Below are 24085 nucleotides of genomic sequence, written 5' to 3' on the forward strand. Positions count from 1 at the left end.
GCAATTTTTTTTCACAGAAAAAAAATCATAAAAAACAAAAACAGTACTTACTCTCTAATGGCTATCTTCTCAGAATGCCTTGAGGATACGGAGGACATGCTCTGAGACATCTGGAAGAGAACAGTTCAAAGGTTACATGAGTCAAGTGCTCTCTCCGGGCACTTTCTAGGCCTGACTGCAGACACTTCTTCCATTATGATGTGTGGTCACGTCTGCGTCCCAGCTTTCAGGGCCCAAACTCCCACGCTTCATTAACGTAATGCCTTTCCTTTAACAGTTACTCTCAGTGTACAAATTTATCTACACTTCTACTTATGCTATTCTTAATCAAATTTGGCTGGATTAAAAACTGGATATAGAATTATTTTATCAATAAACAGACACCTAACCCTAACAAATATCAGAAGGAAGGAGCTGCTGATTTCAGTAAGAGTTTACAGTCCACGATTCTGAGCGAGCAGCAGCCCAAGAAGGGCTGCCGACAGTCCTCCCCAGCAAGCATCCAGGTGGGAGAGGGCGGGGCTCACCGATCTCAGTCGGGCTTCAGCCCACTTCTCACACTGTTACTTGATACAGGGGACATGGGTCCCAAGGTCTGGGGGCCAGAAAGGATGACAGGGATACCTAACCCTCCCAAGCAGAGTGGCCCAACTCTAGTCACACAAACCAAGGACAGATAAATGGCTTTCCGTCTTAAACACTTAACAGCACCTACAGTGTCCTATGCACTGCCGACTGCTCTGGGAGCACAGTGCACAGTAACAACGCCCTCCAAGCACAGCGCCCTCCCCTAGGGACGCAGCCCAGAGCACATGGGGAGCCGCTGTGGCAGCAACTTCTCCACGTCTTCCTGAAAGGATGTGCTTCACTTACAAACAGCAAATAGCCTTAGAGCTGCTGTGGTCATAAGTTCAGGACTGACAGTTTGCAAGTTGTGGAAATAACGTGGAAGTTTTGCTGCTCGAGTTAAGACAGGCACATGCAAGAGACTGGATGCCTCCTTACATAAGACACTTTACTTTAAAATAACTCCACTCTAATCAGTGCCTTAAGGTTTTCAACACAGGCCTCAAACTGCTCCCACTTCCTCATAAATCGTAATCATTAGAGTATGAAAAATGAAGCAACTGGTTTATTAAAGCACGTTAAGACTGACTTGTAAAACTGATTAGTCAGCAAAACCTACCAGGCATGAATTAATCAAACCACACAACTTTCTGATCTTCTTAATGAAATGTGACCCAAACAGTTTAAATGTCAAGATCAACTGGGCGAGAAACCTTACCAGTCTCTGATTTAACCGCTTGTTCTCTTCTTCTTTCAACTGTAGTGTCTGCAGAGAAGAGAAAAAGACTATTTATGCTCATAAATACTCAAATCCAAACATAATGGACTAACGCTGATCTCTAGTATTAAAAATATCTTGGGGACATTCTTTTCTAGGGAATCTCTCCAACTGTTTTATTTACTGGCATAAAAGACAACTGGAATAATTTTTAGGTATACTTCCTTAAGTCAGGTGTTCTCAAAGCTTAATCTGCATTAGAAGCCCTCAAGGACTTGCAAATATACACTAACTATCAAGATCTGTCCCCAGAGGCTGTGTTAGGAGGTGTGGCCCAGGAGGTGGGACCCACAGTTACTACACACAGGCAAGCAGACGTGATGACCCTTCACTAACAATAGCACAGGGGAGACCCGAGCAGCGAGAGTACATGTCTGTACAGATCAGGCTCCGAATCCTCAGACAGTTATCTTATGGAGAGCAAAAGAAACTGTAAAAATCTTCAAAGCCTAAGCAATGAAAAGTACTCTATGAACAAAGAAAGGCAAGTCTGCAATTAAGAAGAAACCCCTATTGCCATTTTTTTTCTCTTCACCTCAATCAATCCCTATAAAAAACCTAACTTTTCTTCATTATTCACATATTCTGTTTTTGCCCCATTTTGGAAAATACTTAATTTTTGAAAATTAGTATGCAGAATTCACACTTAAACTTTGTTGCTGAATCCTGAACTGTTACCAGCCACTAGGATCAGAGATGACAGAGCTTCTCAAAAATAACCACAAAATAACCATTAAAAAGATCTAATATATAAACACAACAAATCCTGTTCTCATGTAAGGTTGCTTCACTGCGATCCAGAGTGAAGGCCTTTACCCACTATGCTTCAACACAGACAAAATGCACTTACTCGTTCCAACAGCATTATCCGCTGTCTTTCTTCAGAGAGCACGTGGACGTTTTCTCTAAGAGAAAATGACTTACTTTAGCCATATTGACAAATAAAACTGTAACACACTTAGAATGCACAACGAGGTGGTCTGAGACATGTGTACTGTGCACCGCTAATCCACAGCCCCCTCACCTCACATGACTACCTCCTCCCTGCACCCACAGTCCTGGGGAAACCACGCTCCTCCTCTCCACTTCTACCTGTATGACTTTCATTTCAGATTTTATGTGTAAGTGACCACTCCATCCACCACGGCCTCAGCCCCATGAACACACCTGAGCCTCTGGTAACCCCTGCTCCCCGAGGCCATGGGCTCAACCCTGGAACCCCTGCAGACACCAGTCCGGCAGCCCTTCCTGGCTACCCATGGACACTGCAGGGACACCAAGGCACCCCATGAAACACGCCCATATGGGCTCCCACAGATAACCAGTGATGTTAACACAGACTGTGCTATAAACAATCCACCAGGTCCAGCTCTCAGGTCCGTGGGCTGCGGTCACCACCGGGGCTGCCCAGCCCTCCCACCCTCAGTGCTGGCTGGCCATTCTGAACAGGAGGATGGAGCACTCACTGGACAGACATCGTGCTGGTCTCCATGGCTGAATCTGGCCTCCCCTCAGCAAAGGTGTCCAGGGCCTCCACTGGGGGCTCAGGTGCACAGGCCCCGTACAACTCCGGGGCTGCGGCCACGCCCGGGGAGGGCACGAAGGCGCCGCCCCGCAGCCGGCTGACTTCCTCCTCCAGTCGCTTCTTCTCCTCCAGCAGACGCGCGCGGTCCTCAGACAGGGACTCGATCAAATCTGCAGCCAGGGTTGGGACAGAGTTACCCACGGCGCGCATCGGTCAGAGCCAAAGGTGCCGCACTCCTGAGGCCCGCTCACCTTTGTCCCGCTCCTGCTGCTGCATTGTGCTCTTGAGCTTATCACTGAGATCATTGATTATGTTTTCTTTCCTCATTTTCTCTCTCGTTAAAACAGTGTTAAAATTGGTCTGGAACAACAGAACGAGAACCACTCACATGATCTGTACGCACAGTGCAGTGGCAGACACAAAAAACACACTGCATCTATTTCTGGTGGTACGTCTCAACATGGAGAAGAAAAGTATCATACACAAGGTGACACTTAGTTTTAAATAAAAATGCCAGCTCATCACATGGATAAGAATTAACAGCACATAAATTAGAAGAAAATTTCACAGCTTAGAGAAAAGAAACTCAAATGTTACCCATGTAGTAGTATAAACACTTTCATTTGCAAAAATTAATGTGATGTGAAGACATTAAATGACTTTGACAAGATCAGGGAGGAAGCTAGGAAGTCAGGAACAGAATTTACATTTCTTCATTTCTAAACTAGGACTGTTTTCTTTTTGAAGTACTCATGTGAAATAATGACTGTTAAAAAGAACATGCTTTTAAATATGAAGAAGATACTTAGCAAATACCACCAGGATCATTGTAGGAAAAGTCACAGTTAAGACAGCAAAAACCTCAGCTACACAGACACACTTGTTAACCTTCTCAGTCCGGGAACCCACACACCTGCTGCTCAGCGATCAAAGATGTTCGAACATTCTGCATCTCTTCATTCTTCCTTTTCTCCTGCTCTTCAAGTTGTTCTAGAAACTTAGCTTTTTCTTCCTGGAGCTTTTCTTGAAGTTCAGCAACTAGGCTTGAAGAATCTTCTCTGGCAGATTCCATGGCATGACTTTAAAAATTAAATACAGTATTACATTTTCCCCCCAGTATTACAGATATAATCACAAGTATACCAAGTATCATAATTAGATGACACCAGAAATGCTAAACATCTTCCTTTAACCTAACAGTAGTTATAGTTAACTGGTGTTAAAAGATCTTTCTATGTCAACTCTCGCTTTTTATCCACCAGCAAAAGAGAAACAAGTGCCAGGGAAAAGCCTAATACAGACCACATCCTCCCAGCAGTGGGGTTGAGTGGTTATATCCGATATTCAGGATAATCAGTTTCTACAGCAAAAGGCAACATTGTCAATATAAAAATTAATATACTTCAAGAGCTCAGCTTCAAATTCTAGTTTTACCTTTCCTGTTACTGCCAGACACAGGACTGAGAGTTGAATTAAAAATACACCTGCAGAACACATCTGTTGAAGAGCTTTCATTTTTTAAACAGGCTTTGGTTCATTTTGTTACCTAATGAATAGGTAACCTTAAACTAAAGTGAAACTTAAATGTGTACACAGCAAACTGACATACGCCTAAATTCAGATTCACTTCTCTCAGAACCTGCTCACCTCCAAGGGGTGCTGAGGGGCTGAGTGGCGAGGTCGGCGAGAAAGCACAAGCCCAGGCTGCTGCTTATTTTATCTGCTTTCAACCTCACAATCCTCTACATCCAAATGCTTGTCAAGAAGTAGATAATCTCATCCAAGGTGTTAAAATATCCCCGTCTCAGGAGAAAGACTGTAAACATTCCCACACTATCCTAGCAACCAAGTCAGTGAAGGGTTTTAAATGTACATTTATTCAATTTAAAAGGACACTTCAATGTTTTTCAAAGTTTCTCCTTTGGGGCTGGGGAGGGGGTGGATTAAAAATCACAGGCAGCATCATTTCAAGGTCACTGAGGAACCAGGATGAAGCCAGGGACTTCGCTCACTAAGAAAACGGACTTAGGATAAAATAAGCCGTACGCAGGGCTTACATGTGAGCAACTCTTCATACTGTCTGCCTAATGTCTACTTTGTGCAGGTTTAAGTGACACGCCTTGAAGAAGTACTCCCTACAGTTACAGGGTAAGCCAACTACTGTGGGGAAAACAAAAAGCCAAGTTCCAGGCAAGTAGGCAGGGCAGAGGGAAGAGAATGAGGTTACAGGCGAGGGGGCAGCAGGTCACAAAAGTCTAACTGGACTACTGTAATATACAAGATGAAGAAGCAATAAGGTCCTGTTGTACAGGGAACTCTATTCAATATCCTGGGAAATGCCTTAATGGAGAAGAATATACATATGTTTAACTGCATCACTTTGCCACACAGCAGAAATTAGGATAACAATGTACATCAACTATTAAAATGCTAACTGTGTCCGACTCTTTGTGACTCCATGGACTGCAGCCTGCCAGGCTCCTCTATCCATGGAATTCTCCAGGCAAGAATACTAGAGTGGGTAGCCAATCCCTTCTCCAGGGGATCTTCCCGATACTGTAGGCAGATCCTTTACGGTCTGAGCCATGGGGCTTCAGATTATACTTGTGTCAATGAAATACATTTTTTAAAGTTAAAAACAAAGTAAGTCCCTGGCAATCCAGTGGTTAAAATGCCATGCTTCCAAAGTAGGGAGCATAGGTTTGATCCTTGATCAGAGAACTAAGATCTCACATGTGCTGGCATGACCAAAAATAAATTTATTTTTAAAATTAAAAAAAAAAAAAAAAAAAAGGAATTAGCAACTACTTGAGCTATCAGGGAAAGACACAGTGGGTGAGCTATCAGGGGCGTGAGCCATGATAACCCACAGCTTGTCTGTCAGTACAACAAGATTTCTAAGTGTAGAGCAGTTCAGGCACACGGGACGGCCTGTCCAAGGTGAGGGTCAGGATTTCTGAGACCCAGAGGCAGGACAGAGCGCATCTGAGTTGCTGCTCCAGCTACTCCACTGAATACCTGTGCAGCCCCTGCTGTGGGAGCATTCCCCGCCTACCCTACCCCACCACCACCCTCCACCGCGAACCCATGCAGCTGCTCTACCAAAATGGACACTGAATGGAGCTTTGGCAAGTCCTACGGGAGAACCATGGTTGAGGCCCTTCGGATTCTGAAGCAGGGAACCTGGCTTAAGGCTTGTACCTGGTCTGTGGAGACTTGACCCCTGCCATGGTCTCCTCAGTTACCATAAAGTGGACACAGCCTCACTCCTGGAGCTAGGACACTCAGGTGACACAGAGGACACAAGGTGGGGTCCACACGAGTCCTGACAGCACTGGGCAGGTACGGAGGGGCTTCCATTCCCCCACGGCAGCCACGGCGAGCCTGCAGGAAGGATGCTGCAGGAGGGCCCGGTGTCCAGAGGATTCTCAGAGGGCTCCAAAGCACGATGAGAAGGGGTAGGATGAGAGGGGGTGCGATGTCTGGGCAGGACCCCGCGAGGACTACAATCTCTGACCGAACACTGCGCACCATACCCATCACTGGCCCCTGGAGGACCCTGGTGCCGCCGGCCTACCTGGCCTTCTGCAGTGACTGCCTCGACCTCTGCATCCCCCAGGCTCTGAGGACACTCAGAGGTCCAGTTCCTCTAAGAGCCTCCAATCCCTCCAGAAAACATTCTGTTTTCAAAACAGACTTGGAGGTTCAACTGTGCACCAGGTTATGAACAGTATACAGCAGATAGTCAATCACAACAGACTGGGTAAAAGTGATAAGCAGCAGCTGGAGGTTAAATTACATAAAGCACATACACCTATACAGATACTCTCTTGGAAGAATTAATGATAGAACCAACTAATGATGCTCTAGAAATTGTTTATTAGGCCACAAACCCCCTCAATAAATTTTAATGAGTAGAAATACCAAAGTCCATTTTCTCTGATCAAAGGCAGTAACATCAGACAACAATAATAAAAAAGCAAAAAAACCCACCACTGTATAAAACCCAGAATTTAACATTATCTTTTGAATCACAGAGGCAATAACTGAGATTGTAATATCAGAAAATAACAACCAGGAAGCTGGAGTCCTAAACGTTACTAACTGCTGCTCTTTTATACATTGTACATGATTTTAAAAGAATGAAAATCAGTAACTTTCAAATGAAGAATTCAGGGAACAAACTACAAATAAACTGAAAGGAAATTTATATGTTAAAAAAGGGGGAAAAAGATCCTGAAAACATTTGAAATTTTCAAAACTTATTTGTCTTGAAATCCAAAATACGAATCCATTTTTAGAGGCCATCCCAGTGGATTTACAGTCTGTTATTTCTTTCAAATATTTTTAAGTAACATGGACTATTTTAAAAAGGACATTTTTACTTCACAAATATCTCAATGGTTACTTTTACCTGAGGTAAATGAGGAAATTAAGGTACTGTGATTACAAACACAATTAAAATTTGAATCACCAGACTTTAATTTTATGATTACAGACTGAAGTTCTTTCTTACCTTTTTGCTAATTGACTCTCAAGATGTTTAACTTTCTCTAACAACTCTTTCTCAACAGCTTCTCTTTCCAAGTGCATTTCTTTTCTGGCAGTCTCAATAGCAGCTTCTTTTTCACAATTAAGCCTCTGAACTAGCTGTTCTCGGTCCTGTTCCTGTCTCATGACAAATTCCTCTTTGTCTTTCTCTAGCTTCTGGATAATAGCTTTGTACATATCCTCTTGCTGGGAGATTTTCTCATCTTTTTGTTTTTCAAGAGCACTCAATTCTGAGTCCAATTTACTCTGCAGTTCAGCTAATTCTTCTTTCAGGCCTTTTTCTATTTCAAATGCTTGCTGATACAATGATGTCATTTTGTTTAAATCAGTTGTAAGCCTATCAGATTCTTCTTCGTGTCTACTAATTAACTCGGAAATGCACTGATCTTTTTCAACTGTCATTAAAGTTCTCAGCTCTGCCAAGCCCACCTGATAATTTTCATTATTGTCGTGAATCTTTTGGTTTAGTTTACTGATCTCTGCTCTCAACTGTTCCGTCTCTTTTTCGAAGAGAGACTGCAAGGTCTTCTTCTCCTGGGTTCTGCTTTCTTCCAGCAACATTTTTATCTCATCAGTTTCCGCTTCCTTCAGAGCCAGCTCCACCTCTAACTTACATCTCATGTCTGACAAATCCGAAACCTTGAGCTTTAACTCCTGGACCTGCTGCTCCTTCTCCTGGATGACTGCAGCATGAGAATCTTGGATCTGCTCGATCCTCTGCTGGTTTTCCATTTCTAGTTTCTCCAAGCAGAGCCTGTGCTCGCTCATGGCCTTCTCCAACTCCTGTGTGTGACGGACCTGCAGTGTGTCCTCCAGCTCCTTCAGATGACTCTGCTCCAGGCGCTGGAGCTCTGCCCGCAGTAGCTGGAGCTTCTCGTCATTCTCCACGTGGAGCTTCCTCAAGTCCTCCAGGGCAATCTCACGCGACTGCCGCAATGCTTCCATCTCACAGTGCTGGGTGCGCACTGTGCACTCCATCTCAAGCAGCTTCTGGTCCTTCTCTTTCTGCAGGCAGATGACGGCTTCCTTCTCGTGCTTGACCAGAGCAAACTCATTATCCTTATTCTGCAGCACCTCCTCCAGGCATACCAGGTCCCCCCGCAGCTTGGTGATCTTGCTCTTGTTCTCTTCACTCTCCTTCACCAGGGTAGCGAGCCTGCCCTCGTACTCGCTTTTTAAAGACTCTAGTTCTTTTTGATGTTTTTCATGTAGTGTTATTTCCAAAGAGTGCTTTACTTTGTCGATAATGCTTCTTATTTCTACTGCTGTACACTGCAAGGAATTGGCAAAGTCACACTGTTCCTTCTGCACGAACGTCCGGAAGTGGCAGAAGTCCTCCTTCAGGGTCTGAATGCTGAGGTGCGAGTCGTGGGCGGATGCGCGGCACCTCCCCAGCTGGACACTGAGGGATGCGCGGTCGCCCGGGTCCTCCTGACCGGGGGCACTGGTGTCCTGCATCCGCCTGCTGTCAATGGCGTTGATGACAGAGGAGTAGAGGGACTCCACCATCATCTCTGGGCTCTGCGGGTCACTGATGGGGTTTGGAGACGATAGCTGCTCCTCTATGACAAACTCGTTCACCGCAGACATAAAGTCCGACTCAGGACTTTCTGCTAGTGAATCCAAGTCTAAGGAGGCCTGGTGGAGAGTATGCTCTATATTTGGATGGGGGATAGTCTCAAAGTCGAACGTGTGGGCATCAATGCTGTCTGGTGACAGCTCCTCTAAGGGGCAAACTGCAGGACACAGGGGATCCTGCACGGCGAGTGGAGGCGGTGTCCTGGGTGAGGTAGTGGTTGTGATTCCTGTCGCGCTTTCCAGCCGGGGCGAGGAAGCCGACTGCGGGGACGTCTGACTCGCAGAGGCCTGGAAGAGAGAGGGACAGGCTGACCGAGCTGCGACACCACAGGCATGCATGCTAACGGGGCGAACCACTGCAAAGAACTGGATTTGCCTTTTGTTCACTCAGCAGGTCTGTAATGGTCTGTGACATTTCATCCAAACTTTGTGCTGCTTTTACCAAATTATGCAGAGCAAGTACATGCTGGTGGAGAGGTTCAAAGTCACAAAGTAAGGGAACCCTGAAACAGAGCGCAACCAAATTAGACTTCTAATTTCTTAATGAGAAAGGGATAACTACAACCAAACATTGTAATCTGTGCCCAAAATGATTCTCTATCAATCAATACCAAACAAGTTGAAGAAGACTAACACATACCATGCATCAACACAGATTACTATCAGAAAAAACTAATTTCATGTAAGGCATTACTTTTCTTCTACTTTATTATCTTCATTTTCTGATCTTTATTTTCTAATCATTTTTATATTCCCTGCAAGCTTCCCAAAGCAGCCATGGAAGAACCAGCCTATCATGAAATCCTCCTCTGTTCTGGAGTCCCCTGCGAGCACTGGTGCTCTTCCCACCACCCAGGGCAGCGAGAACATCCCAAAGTGGGATCTACAGGCATTTACCTGAGGAATGGCTGAACTTCAGAAGGACAAAATGATTGCAGAAACTGTAAATCTTTTAATGAAATATCTGGAAGTTCACAGTCAAACTTTCGAGGCTTCTGTGTCTATATATAAAAAAAAATTACCAAAAAATATACAGGATAATTTTGTATATGATTTCTTACTATATATTGACTATACTTATTATATTTCTTGTTATAAATACTGTATTTCTTACTATATAATTCAGTACAATAAGTAATTAAAAATGCTTCAAACGATCTACTCATCCCATAGAAACAGAATAAGATAATCAACTACAAATGAAGGACTGCTCAATGAGAAGATCATCTCCCAAGTCTGAAACAACAGGGATGCCGGGCTTGCGCCCTCTCTTCTCTGCTCTCAGCATCTTTTCATAGGAACACTGCTGTTTCCACGTACATTAAAGGAACCCATCTGTCTCGCTACCACACAGGCTGTTCCCAAATTTCCACGTGACCGACTGCTCAGTCAGCACACTCCTGAGGCCCACCCTGGCCCTCCATCTACTTTTGTCACCACTGGTGTGTGGTGCTGTTTTAAGGCAGCAAAGACTTTCTTTCTAACATAAAACCTCCTTCCATACCCTTGACTCCAACTTTTCATTACATTTTCCAAAGTATGAAATCTTAGTCAATTGCAGCATCTTAAAAAAAAACAAAAATCACCTACCATTCTTTTTATTATTGCTGAGAAATGCAGCTTTTAAGACAAGGCCATGGCCTTAGTCATGACTTATGCAGGGTTCCCCAGTAAAGGCGTGTGTGTAGGAAACCCTGCCTGTTTGCAGACACACAAAAACACAACATCTATAGCCCTAAGGAATCCTGTAGCACGAAGTACGTGTGACCGTGAAACAGTGTGTGTGAAGAGAAAACGTGTGTGAGGAGAAAACAAACAGACAGCATTTCCAAAACTTATTTGACCACGGAATTGTTTTTTGGTTTTTTTTCATGTAATAAAACTAGTGGTCCCATTCTGGTTTAGAAATACAGGGACCTTATATTTCATGGCTTCGATGAAGATGACCTGATTGGGGATTGTCCAACATGAATCAAAGAAAGGGAAGGAGGAGGGGGAGGGGAGGGCCGGAAGGAGAGGAGGAGGGAGACAGATCCAGTGAGGGGAAGAGACTCCGTTCCTACCCATCTCAACAGTGTCCTACGACGTCACCGTTCTGAGCAGAGAAGACTCCTGACCAAAAACTATGAATTCATCTTAGAGTCAAAAACACCGTTATTTTGACTAAAAATTTGTTTCTGATAAGTATCTCCACTTCTGAAATAAAGGTCTGAACACACAGGACTTAGTCATGTTAGAAAATAAATACGTACACAAAAGGATGGGGGCCAGGAGTCCAATCCCCTGAACAGACGATTTCTTAGAAAAGACTTCCCTGTGTAAAGAGATTAACATGCAGTTACTCTACAACTTCAGCTGCATAATGTACTCATAACTACAAAATAAAACCAGCACTTTTTCTTAAAAAATGTTAAGTTATTAATAAAGAACACTTACTAAATAATTTCCCAAAGGATTCCCTTTTTGACTTCTCAGCCTCATACAATTGCTTTCCGTCCTTGACTAAAGCACCAGCCCACTGAGGAAAGGAGAGCAGTATTAACATCAGCACCAACTCACTGAGGCCCAGACACAGTAAACACAGCTCAGCCTGCGTACCTCCCTGTAGTGTTTTATGAACATTTTTCTCCTGACAACCTCAACAACAGCTAAGCAGTACATCTGAGGAACTGTGCTCAGAGCTTCTACGATCTTGACTCTTTCTAAGAGCTCGATAACCAGGCGGAGCAAAGCCTGCAACTTCTCTCCATCCTGATCTGCGTGGAGCATCACAAAGCAACACCACCTGCAGAATGAAATCGAGATGCACAGACTCTGAAAAACCATCCGTGCCCATGGTCGTCAACCGACGAAGAGTCAGTATGGTAATAAAATCACACCATCACTTGGGAGAAATACAAAGCATCAACTCTCAACACCCCAAACCAGCTGCCTGAGAACGACTTACTTGAGTCTGACATGAAGGTTATTTGCGAGCTCCTGTTTGGCAGTGGTGCACTTCTGTTTAATGTCCAACAGCTTTCTATGGTTTTGCAACATAATCATCAACTGATTTGCATGACTCAGGCACAAATCAGGTAGCACAGATGCATCCTTCAAGTTTTCAGCTCTCATCTGATTAGCTAAAAATCCCTTTGAGAGAAAACATTTTAAAGGATATTAACTTTCATTAAAAACACGAACATTCGTTTAAGAGGAAAAGCTTCATATTAGACACAAACTGTTCTCCTCTCAAATAAGATTTTAAAATCTCCTACTTTTCCGAATGTAGTAGATGGGTCCATAGCAAAAGATTCAGTTTTTAAGAAATTTATGCTTATCTAATTCTGTTCAATTTTCATGCTTTAAAAAAAAAAAAGAAAGAGAGAGATCCAGGAAGATAAAGTAACCTGTCCAAGGACACAGCAGGCAGATGAGAACCAGAAGACTGTAAACCCTTGCTAGGCCGCTGTGCAGTCAGAGTGCAAGGAAGTCACACAGGGCCACTGACTTGACTTTACAACAGATTTAATCTAATCAGTGATACTCAACAGTATACACTTCTCCCAATAAAGTAACAATCGGTTGACTACATCACTCACTGAAAAGCCATTCCCCACTCCAGTAATCCTGGGCTGTTGTACCTCATTCCACTGACCTGTGTGCACGTCTTCAGAACAATGATTTCCACAGTATTATTTTGTAGGAAAAATAATGATTAGACTCTTTTCTTAGCTATCCTTATTTATTTTCACAAGGGAGCCTTGCATCTTTTTGTTAGGTAAGGATTGTGCTTAGGCTGTAGATTCAGACACACGTGTCAAATCCAACATCAAACAATTAAAAAAAATAAGTCTAAAGACATCTTGAAGAGACATCTTGATGAGTCAGTATGGTGACAGCTTTCTTCTTGCTCGCTTTACTGAACAGTTAACACGCTAAGGGAGTTTTGGGGTCTGCACATCATGGTACTATCACACCTGCAGCGCACACATCGCATTTGTAGGGCTCAGGCTAGGACGGCACACACAGCTTCCTTCTGTAGTTCTCTCTCTTTACTGTTTCATGTTTTTCTAAACATCATGAAGGCAAATTTAGGTTTAAATGATTTGTTAAAGTCAAGACGGTTCAATATCTGAAAATAAGACAATTTTAATAATAATAATGTTATATGTTATTTTTCTTCCGATATGTTGCATGATGCTTTTTCTGTAATTCAGTTAAAAAAAAAAACAAAAAACTTACTGCTTTAATCTCCTTTGATAAAATCTTAAGAGGTTTTCAATGCTTTTTACTGAATCCAAGGAAAATACCACATCAATCCACAATCCATGGAGTGCAAGCTCAACGCAGGAGAAATACCAAGAAAGCCACAACTCGCCACGTCACAAACTGCTAAAACCCAAACCAAAGGCAAACGGCTACAAGTGAATCACTAACAGCCTAGAATTCCCTATCAAGAGAAAATATCCTTGAGAAACAAAGGATTTTCCAGTGACAAAACCTGAATTTACCACAAGCTAGAAATACTAAAGAATACTTTACTGTAGAAAAGTCGTGTAAGTTGCTCAGTCATATCTGACTCTGAGACCCCATGGACTGTAGCCTGTCAAGCTCCATGGGGATTCTCCAGGCCAGAATACTGCAGTGGGTAGCCTTTCCCTTCTCCAGGGGATCTTCCCAACCCAGGGATCTAACCCAGGTCTCCCACATTACAGACAGATTCTGTACTATCTGAGCCACCAGGGAAGCCCATTTTTAATTTATGATAGACCTTAATATATCAAAGATAAATGTGTCATTTAAAGGGAAGACTGCTAATACATGAAAAAGACTATATTATGACCACAATGAACGTATTCCAAGAATCCAAGGATGGTCAAGATTAGAAATAGAATGTACCTTCCTTAACCTTATAAGGTTTTCTAATAAAACAAGGGGAAAAAAAAAACCCAACCTACTACAAACATTGTAATGGTGAAATGTCAACCATTTCCCACAGATCAGGAATTAACCAAGGACAGCCAGTATAACATCTATCGATACTCAGCACTGCACGGGGTGGGGGTGGCGTGGGCTGGGGACCCACTCAGTGCAAACACAAGATGGAGAAATCAGTTAAGGAGGCTGGATCCAAAATTAAGGGAAAGGAAAAGAGAATCTGGTAGTTACAAGATGAATTCAGTCTGTAAACTATAAAAACATTATAAATATTTCAAACATGTTTAAAAATTACAGAAAGTCACCACATGGAGAAAACTTCCAGGTCAGTCACTCTCCACAATCCTACCACCTTCTCATGGTTATAAATCTAATCTGGTACCAGAGTTCTTGGAAGTGAAAGTAGCTCAGTCATGTCCAACTCCTTGCGACCCCCATGGACTATACAGTCCATGGAATTCTCCAGGCCAGAATACTGGAGTGAGTAGCCTTTCCCTTCTCCAGGGGATCTTTCCAATGCAGGGATTGATCTCCCACATTGCAGGAGGATTCTTTACCTGATTTCTTGGAACACAGCATTGAACTAGACCTCCTAAGGCTCCCCATTTTCCTGAGGCGGGAGCAGGAGGTGCTCAGGGATCATGGACAGGGGTTGTGGGCGTGTGCAGGGCTCCCTACCGCCCAGTGCAGCCTTAGCTCAAACCTCTGAACATGAGGAACCGGCCTCCTCCTGTCCTACCAGAACCAGTAATACCACAGTTAACAGTACTCACGGGTGACGTGGAAACACAGGGCACAGCAAACAAACAGTGCATATAAAAGACTAGTCTAGAAACCACAAATCCCCCTTCCCGAGAGAGGTCTGCAGTAAGCACCTGAGCGAGTTCTTTCTGCTCATTGACCAGTCGGCCGCAGCTGGCAATCATCTGGTCCAGGGCATACAGCCGGTCTTCCAGGCCCTTGATGGCTTTCATGTTCTGATTATCGAGATTGGCAATAGTCTGACGGCATTCGGCCATAAAGGGTCGAATGATCCGGGGATCAAGCTGAGTGACATGGAAATATGTATGAATGAAATTTTCAGCCAAGAGCTTAAAATACATTTCACACTATTTTGATCTACAACTTCAAAAAAAAAAAAAAAAAAAACAAACAGTGAGAGTAAAGATTATAGAAAAGTGGAAACATGAGAAATCAAGATTATATTTTCCTAAGGTTAAGAACAGGGTAATTACAATGTTACAAAACCACAATTATTACTGATTATGTTGGGATACTTAAGCAATCTAGTTCCAGGCATACACCTTACAACTCAAGCCACAATTCATTCAATTCTCAACAGCCCACCGAAAATGCTATTTTCAAGATCTTATGCAGTAGGGCAAAATTAGTAACAAAAACATATTCTTTGGTCATTACCTGTCTAATCAATCCAACCTCCCCCCTAAAACATATCAACATCTTCAAACCTCCTTCCCCTTGGCAATATCTTTATTTTCAGGTTGTACTCCTCCAGCAATCTGTTTCATCACCTATACTTTCTTGCTGTGTAATCTCCCCTGTTGCTGGACTTTAATTTTCCAAGTTTCCTAGAATTTATGTAATTCAAGGAACCCAAACACTTCTCTCCACCTGCTCCTCTCGCCTTGGAATAACACTGCACACTGGTGTCTTCCATGCAGACGGCCCTGCACTGGCTGCTCTCAGGGCTCACATGTGGCCCAACGGAGACCACCTCCTCCGGGACCCTGCTCCTCTTCTGCCTCCTCCATAAACAGGCGATCCCAGGGGATTCTGTGCTGTGGCCCATTTCTACTGCTTCTCACAGGGTTTCAGCAGTGGCTGTAACCAGAATAAGGTAACTCCCAACCTTTTTATCTTTATCTTCCCGCCGATGTCCAGTCCATGTTTCTGCCTGTCTGCTACCATCTCCACGTGGACATCAGCCACGATCACTGACTCATTAGAGCTGTCCTCTGCTCAAGTTCCTAAACAGCTTCCTTCTGCCCAGAGACACAGAACTGCAGATGAATGAATCTTGAGTTTCTCCAGCTAGGTCTCTGTTCATGCTGACTGCCCTACCAGCTACTGAAGCACACCTCTGCTTACTGTGAGCAGTCCCGTCAAACACATCTTCCCAGAACACTACCAGCTGAGGGATCATGAATTATTTATTTTTGGTACAGTGTTCAGCACGCTGACAACACATGTAAGCAATTAAAAATGAACTATTCTACAGTTAGCGAGAATTCAGCTGCACTTCTAAGATCATGCAGACGTCAATAGCCAAACACGGGAGGCACCTGCCTTGTATGACAGCTAACTAAAATGTGTGCATATGTGAACATTTTCTATTTTCATGGTGAGTCCAGTGCATACATTTCCACAGTACTGACTAGCTATAAATTATTAGGGTGACAAAAGGCTATAGAAGATGACTAAAACAGATTTCATCTTGGGCAAAATTACGACACATAAAACAGCAGTGACTTAAGGAAGGAAAAAACTCCGGACCATATGCTGCTGGTTACGATGTTCCTGTATTTCCTCACTGAGAGAACAACACAACTATACAGACGAATATGGAAGAGTGTCTTGAGACTCACTCAATTCTGTAGGTGTAAATGAATGTGAATTTTCATCAAGCCAGACAAGGATTACTGTTTCTTCTCCCTTGTAATATAAAGTGAATAAAACTTGAGGCTTTGCTAGATTTCATTCAAACATGCAAACACACAGCCATCTGTAAGCCCTTTAAAAAGAGGTTCCCATGGCCTAGAGGCCTGTTCTCTGACTGATGTAAAACTACAAAAAATGACACTTCACTCACTCTATCACAAGCACATGACTGATTTTCCATAAACATAATTTTCAGGCTACTAAAACGTCAATAGCTTGGATAGAACACTAGCTTTCATTCATTTCTGGCAGTAATCTTTGCATAATATATTCCACACTTCTCTACCCAGGCAAATGTCTTAACTGAAGATTTCTTTGACAACAAATAATGAACGGCCAAAATGAAAGCCACGCCCACAGGATGTCATCAAGGATGCGGGTACTGAGAGAATGACGACTCAGACTGCACTCCGCCTTCAGCAAGAACAGTACGCTGCTGTTTCCAGGCACCCAGACCTGTGTGGCCTTTCTCCCAACAGCCAACCACAGACCAAGCCTCCGTCCAACCAACTGAGAAGTTCACCTTCACGCTGTTTCATCTGGTCTGTCTCATTGACACACGTGCCCCACCAACTTCCTCTCAGGCAGCCAAGATTTTCTACCACTTACTGATCAGGTCTGAAGAGCTTTATTCCAGATTTATGCCCCAAGTTTAAAAGCTTTTATAAGTATACTTGGGGAAAGCATAACCCTAAGCACAAGTCACTATGATTACAAAATACGATTAAAAAACAATGTCTAAGTTCTGACTTTTATCTCAGGTGAATCTAAAATTACTTCTTTCAAACATCAGAGGCCAGTTGCCAAGGTGGGGTGGGGACCCGATTAGAAAGAGGCCCACAGGGTTTTCTGGGAGGAAGAAAGGTTCAATGTTGTCCTCCTCTGGAAGCTGGTTCCTAACTACTCAAGACTTGTGTACTTCACTGAATGTAAATCATTTTCAGAGTAAAACAATTTAACTGTTAAAGATATAAGCGAAATTATATCTACAGCATAGCTGCAGAGACAAATTACAGGAGCTATTAAAAAGTCCAAGTGATACTACAGGACCATGAAGAAAAAAATTCTAAGTACCACCACCACCACCAAAACCATCCCCATTGGAATGGACACCTCAAGGCTCAGCCCTGCATAGAGATTTTACCTGTATTACCTCTAGTAATCTTCCCAAATTTGCTGTCAGTTTCATAAGTATGGTTACATTACCCGTTAAATGATTTGGTTTGTCCAAGGTCCTTCCTACACGTGGTTATGAAGTTTCACTCCAAGGCTCAAGGCACCCTTTCTTCCATTACTGTACAGTAAGTACTTAGTGTAGGCAATCTAACTTCAATTGGCGAAAACAACACAGTGACACAAGAAAGATCAGACTAAGACTCCTCACCCTGCTCATGGAATCAAAGCACTTCCTGACCAAGGACTCGACGTCATTAGGCCTGTCCTGCACGTTGATCCAGTCCAACAGAGAAACATTAAAGAAAGGCAGGTCCCCCTCTTTAGCCTCTATTGCAGCTGCGTCCTGCTGGGCAGGGCTTGGACAAGGCTCCCTCACATCCTTTCCACTTTCAGCATCTGCGGCGTCTGAGGCTACGTGCTCCACAGACATGTGAAATGAGGTGAACGAGGGTTTGCTCGTTGCTGCAGGCGTATCAGGAGAGAGCACCAGTTCAGTGGAGGTCTTTGTCTCAGCCTTTTCTGAGCCTTCGCGTTCAGGCAAGGAATCCACTCTCCCCAGACATTCCCTGTAACTGTGTCTGGTGAGGCACTCCAACAGCGGAATCTTGGCCATGACTGAAACCGCAGTTCCTAAACTTAAAGTACAAAAGACCTGTCAGTAAATCACAGGACTACTCAAGTTAGAGGTTAGCATTTTGAAAGGAAGAGGTTATCACGAAATCTCACCCCCTCTCTCTTAGGCTACATGCATCTGAGCAGTCCACGAGGTGTCCGTTAAAGAAAGCAGAGAGGAGAGTACCTTTACACACTGAGACCCTTGAAAGTAAAGGTACCAAGTCCACACTATACATATGGACACTCAGTTTTTAACTAAACTTAAGGTATAAAAAATTCAAACTTATAAAAAAGATTTACCATAGCAGTCTCTTAAAGTTTAATGTTTTGTCTCTAAGCTAATCAAACATTTTAGATATAATGAAAGCAGAGGATAAAATTAACAGTTTTATTAGAGATTAAGGTTAACTCTTGGGTTTATTACACCCTGAAAATACACAGACAGGCAGATAGATATATGTTGTCGAAAAACATGAAGCAAAGATGAAATCTTGACAATTTAACTTCTATAAAAATATATATAAAATCATTCATGCTCCTACATTAACATGTGAGATGACTAGCTCCTGCCTTGTACCCCTGAACAGTTTTACTTGGAAAGGTTATTACAAAAACTTTTAAAAGCTCTTCCCAGTCTTAATCACTCTCTTCCTTCCCAGGATGTGTCCCACTGTCATCTCAAAACCAAAATGTTCCTAAACATTCAGAATACAGAAACCTGAATTAATAAGGCCCACTTGATTTCAAAAAAGAATGTGCTACTTCCCTCTGACTCTAATAAAAATTTTAAGAAAAAACAAACAAAAAATGAATACAAGACACTGAAAGCATACATGTACACACACAACAAAGGGCCACATTTGTGCAGAATTATTGCCATATTTTTTACATTCATTATAGCCCTTTTAAAAAAGAACCAATGGGTATCATATGCTTACATGCAAAGAACCAAAAAAAAAAAAAAAGAATCTAAATGAAAACTAGAACACAATGGCTCTTTTCCATCTTAGCAAGCCTACATCATATGGCAATATTAAAAAAAAATTTTTCTTTGACTACCATTTGAAAACTTTTCATTTGCATTTTGCCTCACTTTATTGGTAGCAAGGCAAGAAACAAAGATTCTTGGGTTTCTAAATAATTTCAAAGTATAGAGTTTTTTACATAAAGAAAATACAAGAAAACAAAATGTGGTAAATCTATATAATATGTGGAGAATAAAACTAACCATAGTTTTACAAATTTTACACTCCATGAAAGTCATTATAAAAGTCTCAAAAAAATAAACCTCAATTATAATAAATATGTGGCCTACTAGAAATGAAGTGACCGTTACTAAAAGTACTGATAAACTGCAAAGGTATTTTAAACAAACATGTTATTATCCATTTTAATGGCAAACATACTGAGTAAGTTTTAATTTGATGTCTTCTACGGATTGCAGATAATTTGAATAAATACTTTCAAATTTGAAAAGCAGCTTTTGGTAGGAATTTGAGCAATCTTCCAGATTGGCCATAATTGCAGCCCAGCCTTGGTGCTGAAGATGTTCATCATGGACCAGACCTTCACAGAAAGAGCAGAGTTTCTTGGCAACTTCATACATTTCCTATGTTGGAAAAGAAGAAATAAATGGTAAGAGAAGGTAATGCCTATGCACACGTCTGCACACGTGTACTTAAGTGCATGCATGAATGTGCTCTCAACTCATGTCAAAGGAAGCACTGTTCTGGACTGTTTCAGGTTATGGCTCCTGCCTGCTGCCATGGTAATAAGGAGGAACTCACACCTGGGGGAGGATAAGGGGCTGGAGATCCGGGCAGAGTCAGGCAACAATAACCATCAAAAGAAAAACTGTGAATTCACACAAGGGAATACTACATGGCAGTTAATACAAACCTGCAACTACACAACTGAGTCTCAGGAACATTGCACCGACTCAGGTCAGTCACAAAAGGAGTCAGAACACTGATCAACTTCACGGAAGAGAAAAATGGGGACTGAAAGCGAGGGAACACAAAGGAGGGCCGTGGCTGATGCCATATTTTAAAATCTGTTCACTTTGTGAAAATACGATGACAATGAATATCTAATTGTGATACATGCATTTTCAAATATGTATGTTAATAAACAAAACTCTATTATTAATTTTACTAATAGTAAAGACAAAAGTCTAAGGTCACACAAGTAACTGGGAAATGTGACTCTGGAGATGGCGCTCTGGATGGTTATAAGACAGAGCCTGGCGGTCCGGGGATGAGGAATATAGGCTCTCACTGTTGGGAGCCCAGGTTCCATCCCTGGGTAACCAACTAAGATCCCACAAACCCCACGGAATGGCCCAAAACACAAGTCTCTAATTGCTGATGCAGTGGACAGTCTGAGCCGCAGTCACTGTCTTGGTTTCGTATAGCAGCTTTTGGGTGAATGCTACAACCTGAGATACTTTCTTCCCTCCACTTCCCATTCTTATTTCTCCTTATTTTCTTACCTATACCTGGACAGTGATCTTTCCAAGCAAAACAAATAAAACCCCCCAAACTCTCCTCATTCCCCAGAAGCAAAAATGCTTCATCACAACAATTAACTAATTAAGCTAGTTAACACTGTGATTAGAATATGATCAAGAACATCTTTCCATTTGTTTATAATGTTTTATGTTCTAGAATTGTATAGGCTTTTGTTGATGCTGTTATTGAGAATGCAATATATTTCCCATTTCTATTCTAAAAGAGAACAATAAGGGAAATATGAATGTCTACACATTTTTATCACATACTCCAATCAACCTTACAATTCCTGCTGATGGATTTTTATTAAATTCTCTCAAATTTACCAAATATGCAATCATATCACCTAAAATGGATGTTTTTAAATGGCATGCAACTATATAACCTATCTTTATTTGTAGACCAATAATCAGAAAACATATCTAAAGAACTTTAGTAAATAAATTCAGTTGACAGATTTGCCTTTTTAAAAATAATGCTGCCTTCTAAAAATCATCTCCAGACCCTTTAATGTTTATTAAACATAATTCATAAAGATGAGAGATGAGGTTCTCTTTTTTATGTTGCATCTCATGTGAATGAGCCAGTTTCACAAATGCATGTACTGCATTAAAACAGATTGCTAAGAAATATATTTTAGAAAACAAGTATTCATACTTACTAGTAGTTTAGTATTTTACTAGTTTATCTTCATAAAAGGTAAACACTTCGGGTTGACTGTAAGACATTTTTTATGTCTGAAAGCAAAATGTGTCCCTCTGCTGATAGCTTACAGCTAGTATTACAGCAAAGTACTAGCAAGTCAAAAACAAACACAAATAAACAAAAACAAAATCAAATGACTGGGAAACAACCCATAGGGTTTGCAAGCAGCAATACGAGTATGTATCAGGAAGAAACTGGGTTCTCCTTCAGGACCTGACCATGGATACAACTCTGCCTGTGTCTGTCTACCTGAACACAGGAACTTCACTGATCCAAGCAATGTTCTAAAGTTATCATCTGCATATCATCCTCTAGAAAAGATGGTAAAAAAATGTTTCAGATAGTGGTTCTGTGCTAAGATCCTGGAACTGTAGAATGACTAACAAAGTGTGCACCTGAAATTATAAATCAGACAGAGTCATCACAAAATTATATTTTCAAAAAGTTTGCTATTTTTCATGTTTTGGGCATGCTTCTTCTATAATTTAGACTGCTATGCTATTTAGATCTGAATGCTTTTAAAAGTAATCAGTTTTTTAGATCACTTGCTGTTGCCTAATTGTCCACAAAAACATTACTGATCATTGATTTGTTAAATACGCCAGTTTTAAATTTTAAACTGCACCAAGTATAAATAATATCACAATCACCACTGCAAGTTGTGTCCTTGAAGCGACAGTGTGAAAAACGGCAGGCATCATAAGGGACTCTTCAACTTTTATTTCCATGTCATTTTCTGTTGAAAAGGTAGTTTTAGGAATAGCAGGTAGACGCTCAGACAAGATCATTTCCTTGTTAAAAAGAAAAATTGGATTTGTGTCCTAGAGAAGTAAAAAACAAAAACAAAGAAGAGCTGAAGTAAACTGTTACAGACACAGAATATGCACACTGCCCTCTGTAGGAGTCAGACCCCAGTTCCCAGCCGCGGGAGAGCTGGAGGCCGCCCACGTGGAGGAGGTGGGGCACCTACCGTCCCAGCGCTGTAGGTGCACACCCTGCGGTCGGCAGCCATGCACTCGCCCCCGTTGACCACCAGCACCTGGTGCTGAATGGCGATCTTGTACTTGCTGTGGATCGCATGCTTCAGGTCAGCCACACTTCAGAGAGGGAGGGGGGCAAAATCCGTTATTTACATTTGCCTGAGAATGGCCTTTCTCATTATCAGTCACTCTGTGTAAAAATATCTGACAAATGAACTTCAATTAAAAAGTTTCCCCCCAAACAGTAGTAAAATATATAGGCTTATTGTTTCTGCAACTGGATTCCACAATCAACAAGCCAATCATAAATAACTACAAGGTCAGTAAACCACCCATGTGTCACATCTAACACTGAGCCTGTGAAGTGCAGCCAGCAGAAATATTTATTTCTGTGATCTTTACATAAGTAGCAAAGCTGCTTATATTAGCATTTGTTAAAATCCTCATGTGATGTGGAGATTTTAATATATATCCCGTTACATAAAACACATTAAGTGGATACCATGAGAAAACTGCTCTCATTTTCTCATCTTTCAAAAAACCATTTAATTACAAGTCAAATCATATTTTATAAAAAACAACTCTCAAAAAGTAATTTCATCCATTAAAAAAGATAAGGTTTATCCCAAATTTTACTCTATCATTAACAAAACAAACACTACTGGTTTTATTCATTAAAATAATAAAAACAATGATGAAAAACCATAGGACTGGAATATGCTGGTTTATACAGCTAGCAACAATACCCTCAGCAGGGCACTGTGAAATTCAGGAGAACAATCAGCTATGAAAACTATTAGACTGCTTTGGTTTGAAATCAGTTTGTTTACCGTGAAAATAGTCACACAAACAACAAAGCACAACTTAACAAATTTAATGTTAACATTTTAGAGGAAGATGACAATTGTACATGTAAACAATGATTTAAGACTTTCCATATTGCCACTCTTATTTAACAAAGGAACAGTATTCTCAAAATCAAATCTTCAACTTTCTACATGTACAAAATGCAAAAGTGATGAGAATCAAGGAAAACACAGCTCACGTTTGCACTGTAAGTTCAGTGTCAAATGTCAGGGTGGTTCCAGTGTTCACCAGAAATACATACAACTTCATGATGGTTTCCTGGATTCTGTAAGCTTACACCTCACACTCTGATATGGTTACTGAAAGAAACAGACAAGAGAAGTTATCAATTTACAAACACATGTATAAATGTGGTTATGTTCCCATAAGACAGAGCACAGTTATAATACACAAGCAACAAATAATAGGATTTGATGTCTAACATGGCTAACTGGACAATTCAGTAAACTTGGTGCTTAAAAAATAATAATGAATAGTAATGAGGCTAATGAGAAGTATAACTTCTATCATGAAAAAAAAATAATTGATTTCAGGAAGAAAGAGGCCAGGAGTTAGTACAGTTAGGTGTATATTTCACACTGTTCTCATGTACCACACAACATTAAGAATAAAAATTAAAAATGTGGTCAAACAT

General features: G+C 41.7%; 1 protein-coding gene across 8 annotated transcripts in view; it reads right to left on the reverse strand.

Moving 5' to 3' along the window:
* Positions 1–24085, reverse strand: part of RB1CC1 (RB1 inducible coiled-coil 1) — a 53916-nt gene that overhangs the window by 4448 nt on the left and 25383 nt on the right. For 7 of the 8 annotated variants that reach the window (XM_055545975.1, XM_055545976.1, XM_055545971.1 and 4 more), the window contains 19 exons: positions 23630–23750; positions 22575–22701; positions 22255–22425; positions 19796–19998; positions 17983–18409; positions 14795–14965; positions 11947–12131; positions 11598–11784; positions 11436–11517; positions 11252–11313; positions 9897–10000; positions 9376–9502; positions 7387–9287; positions 3784–3949; positions 3122–3230; positions 2812–3040; positions 2196–2250; positions 1286–1333; positions 52–110 (listed from right to left, as the gene is read on the reverse strand). In XM_055545975.1, the coding sequence (XP_055401950.1) occupies positions 52–110; positions 1286–1333; positions 2196–2250; positions 2812–3040; positions 3122–3230; positions 3784–3949; positions 7387–9287; positions 9376–9502; positions 9897–10000; positions 11252–11313; positions 11436–11517; positions 11598–11784; positions 11947–12131; positions 14795–14965; positions 17983–18409; positions 19796–19998; positions 22255–22425; positions 22575–22701; positions 23630–23700 (4484 nt within the window). In that variant the 5' untranslated portion in view covers positions 23701–23750. The remainder of the gene's footprint in view (positions 1–51; positions 111–1285; positions 1334–2195; positions 2251–2811; positions 3041–3121; positions 3231–3783; positions 3950–7386; positions 9288–9375; positions 9503–9896; positions 10001–11251; positions 11314–11435; positions 11518–11597; positions 11785–11946; positions 12132–14794; positions 14966–17982; positions 18410–19795; positions 19999–22254; positions 22426–22574; positions 22702–23629; positions 23751–24085) is intronic. The other variant, XM_055545977.1, reaches the window with a different exon arrangement.

This window comes from Bubalus kerabau, chromosome 14, assembly GCF_029407905.1.
Source record: "Bubalus kerabau isolate K-KA32 ecotype Philippines breed swamp buffalo chromosome 14, PCC_UOA_SB_1v2, whole genome shotgun sequence".
Lineage (NCBI taxonomy): Eukaryota > Metazoa > Chordata > Mammalia > Artiodactyla > Bovidae > Bubalus > Bubalus kerabau.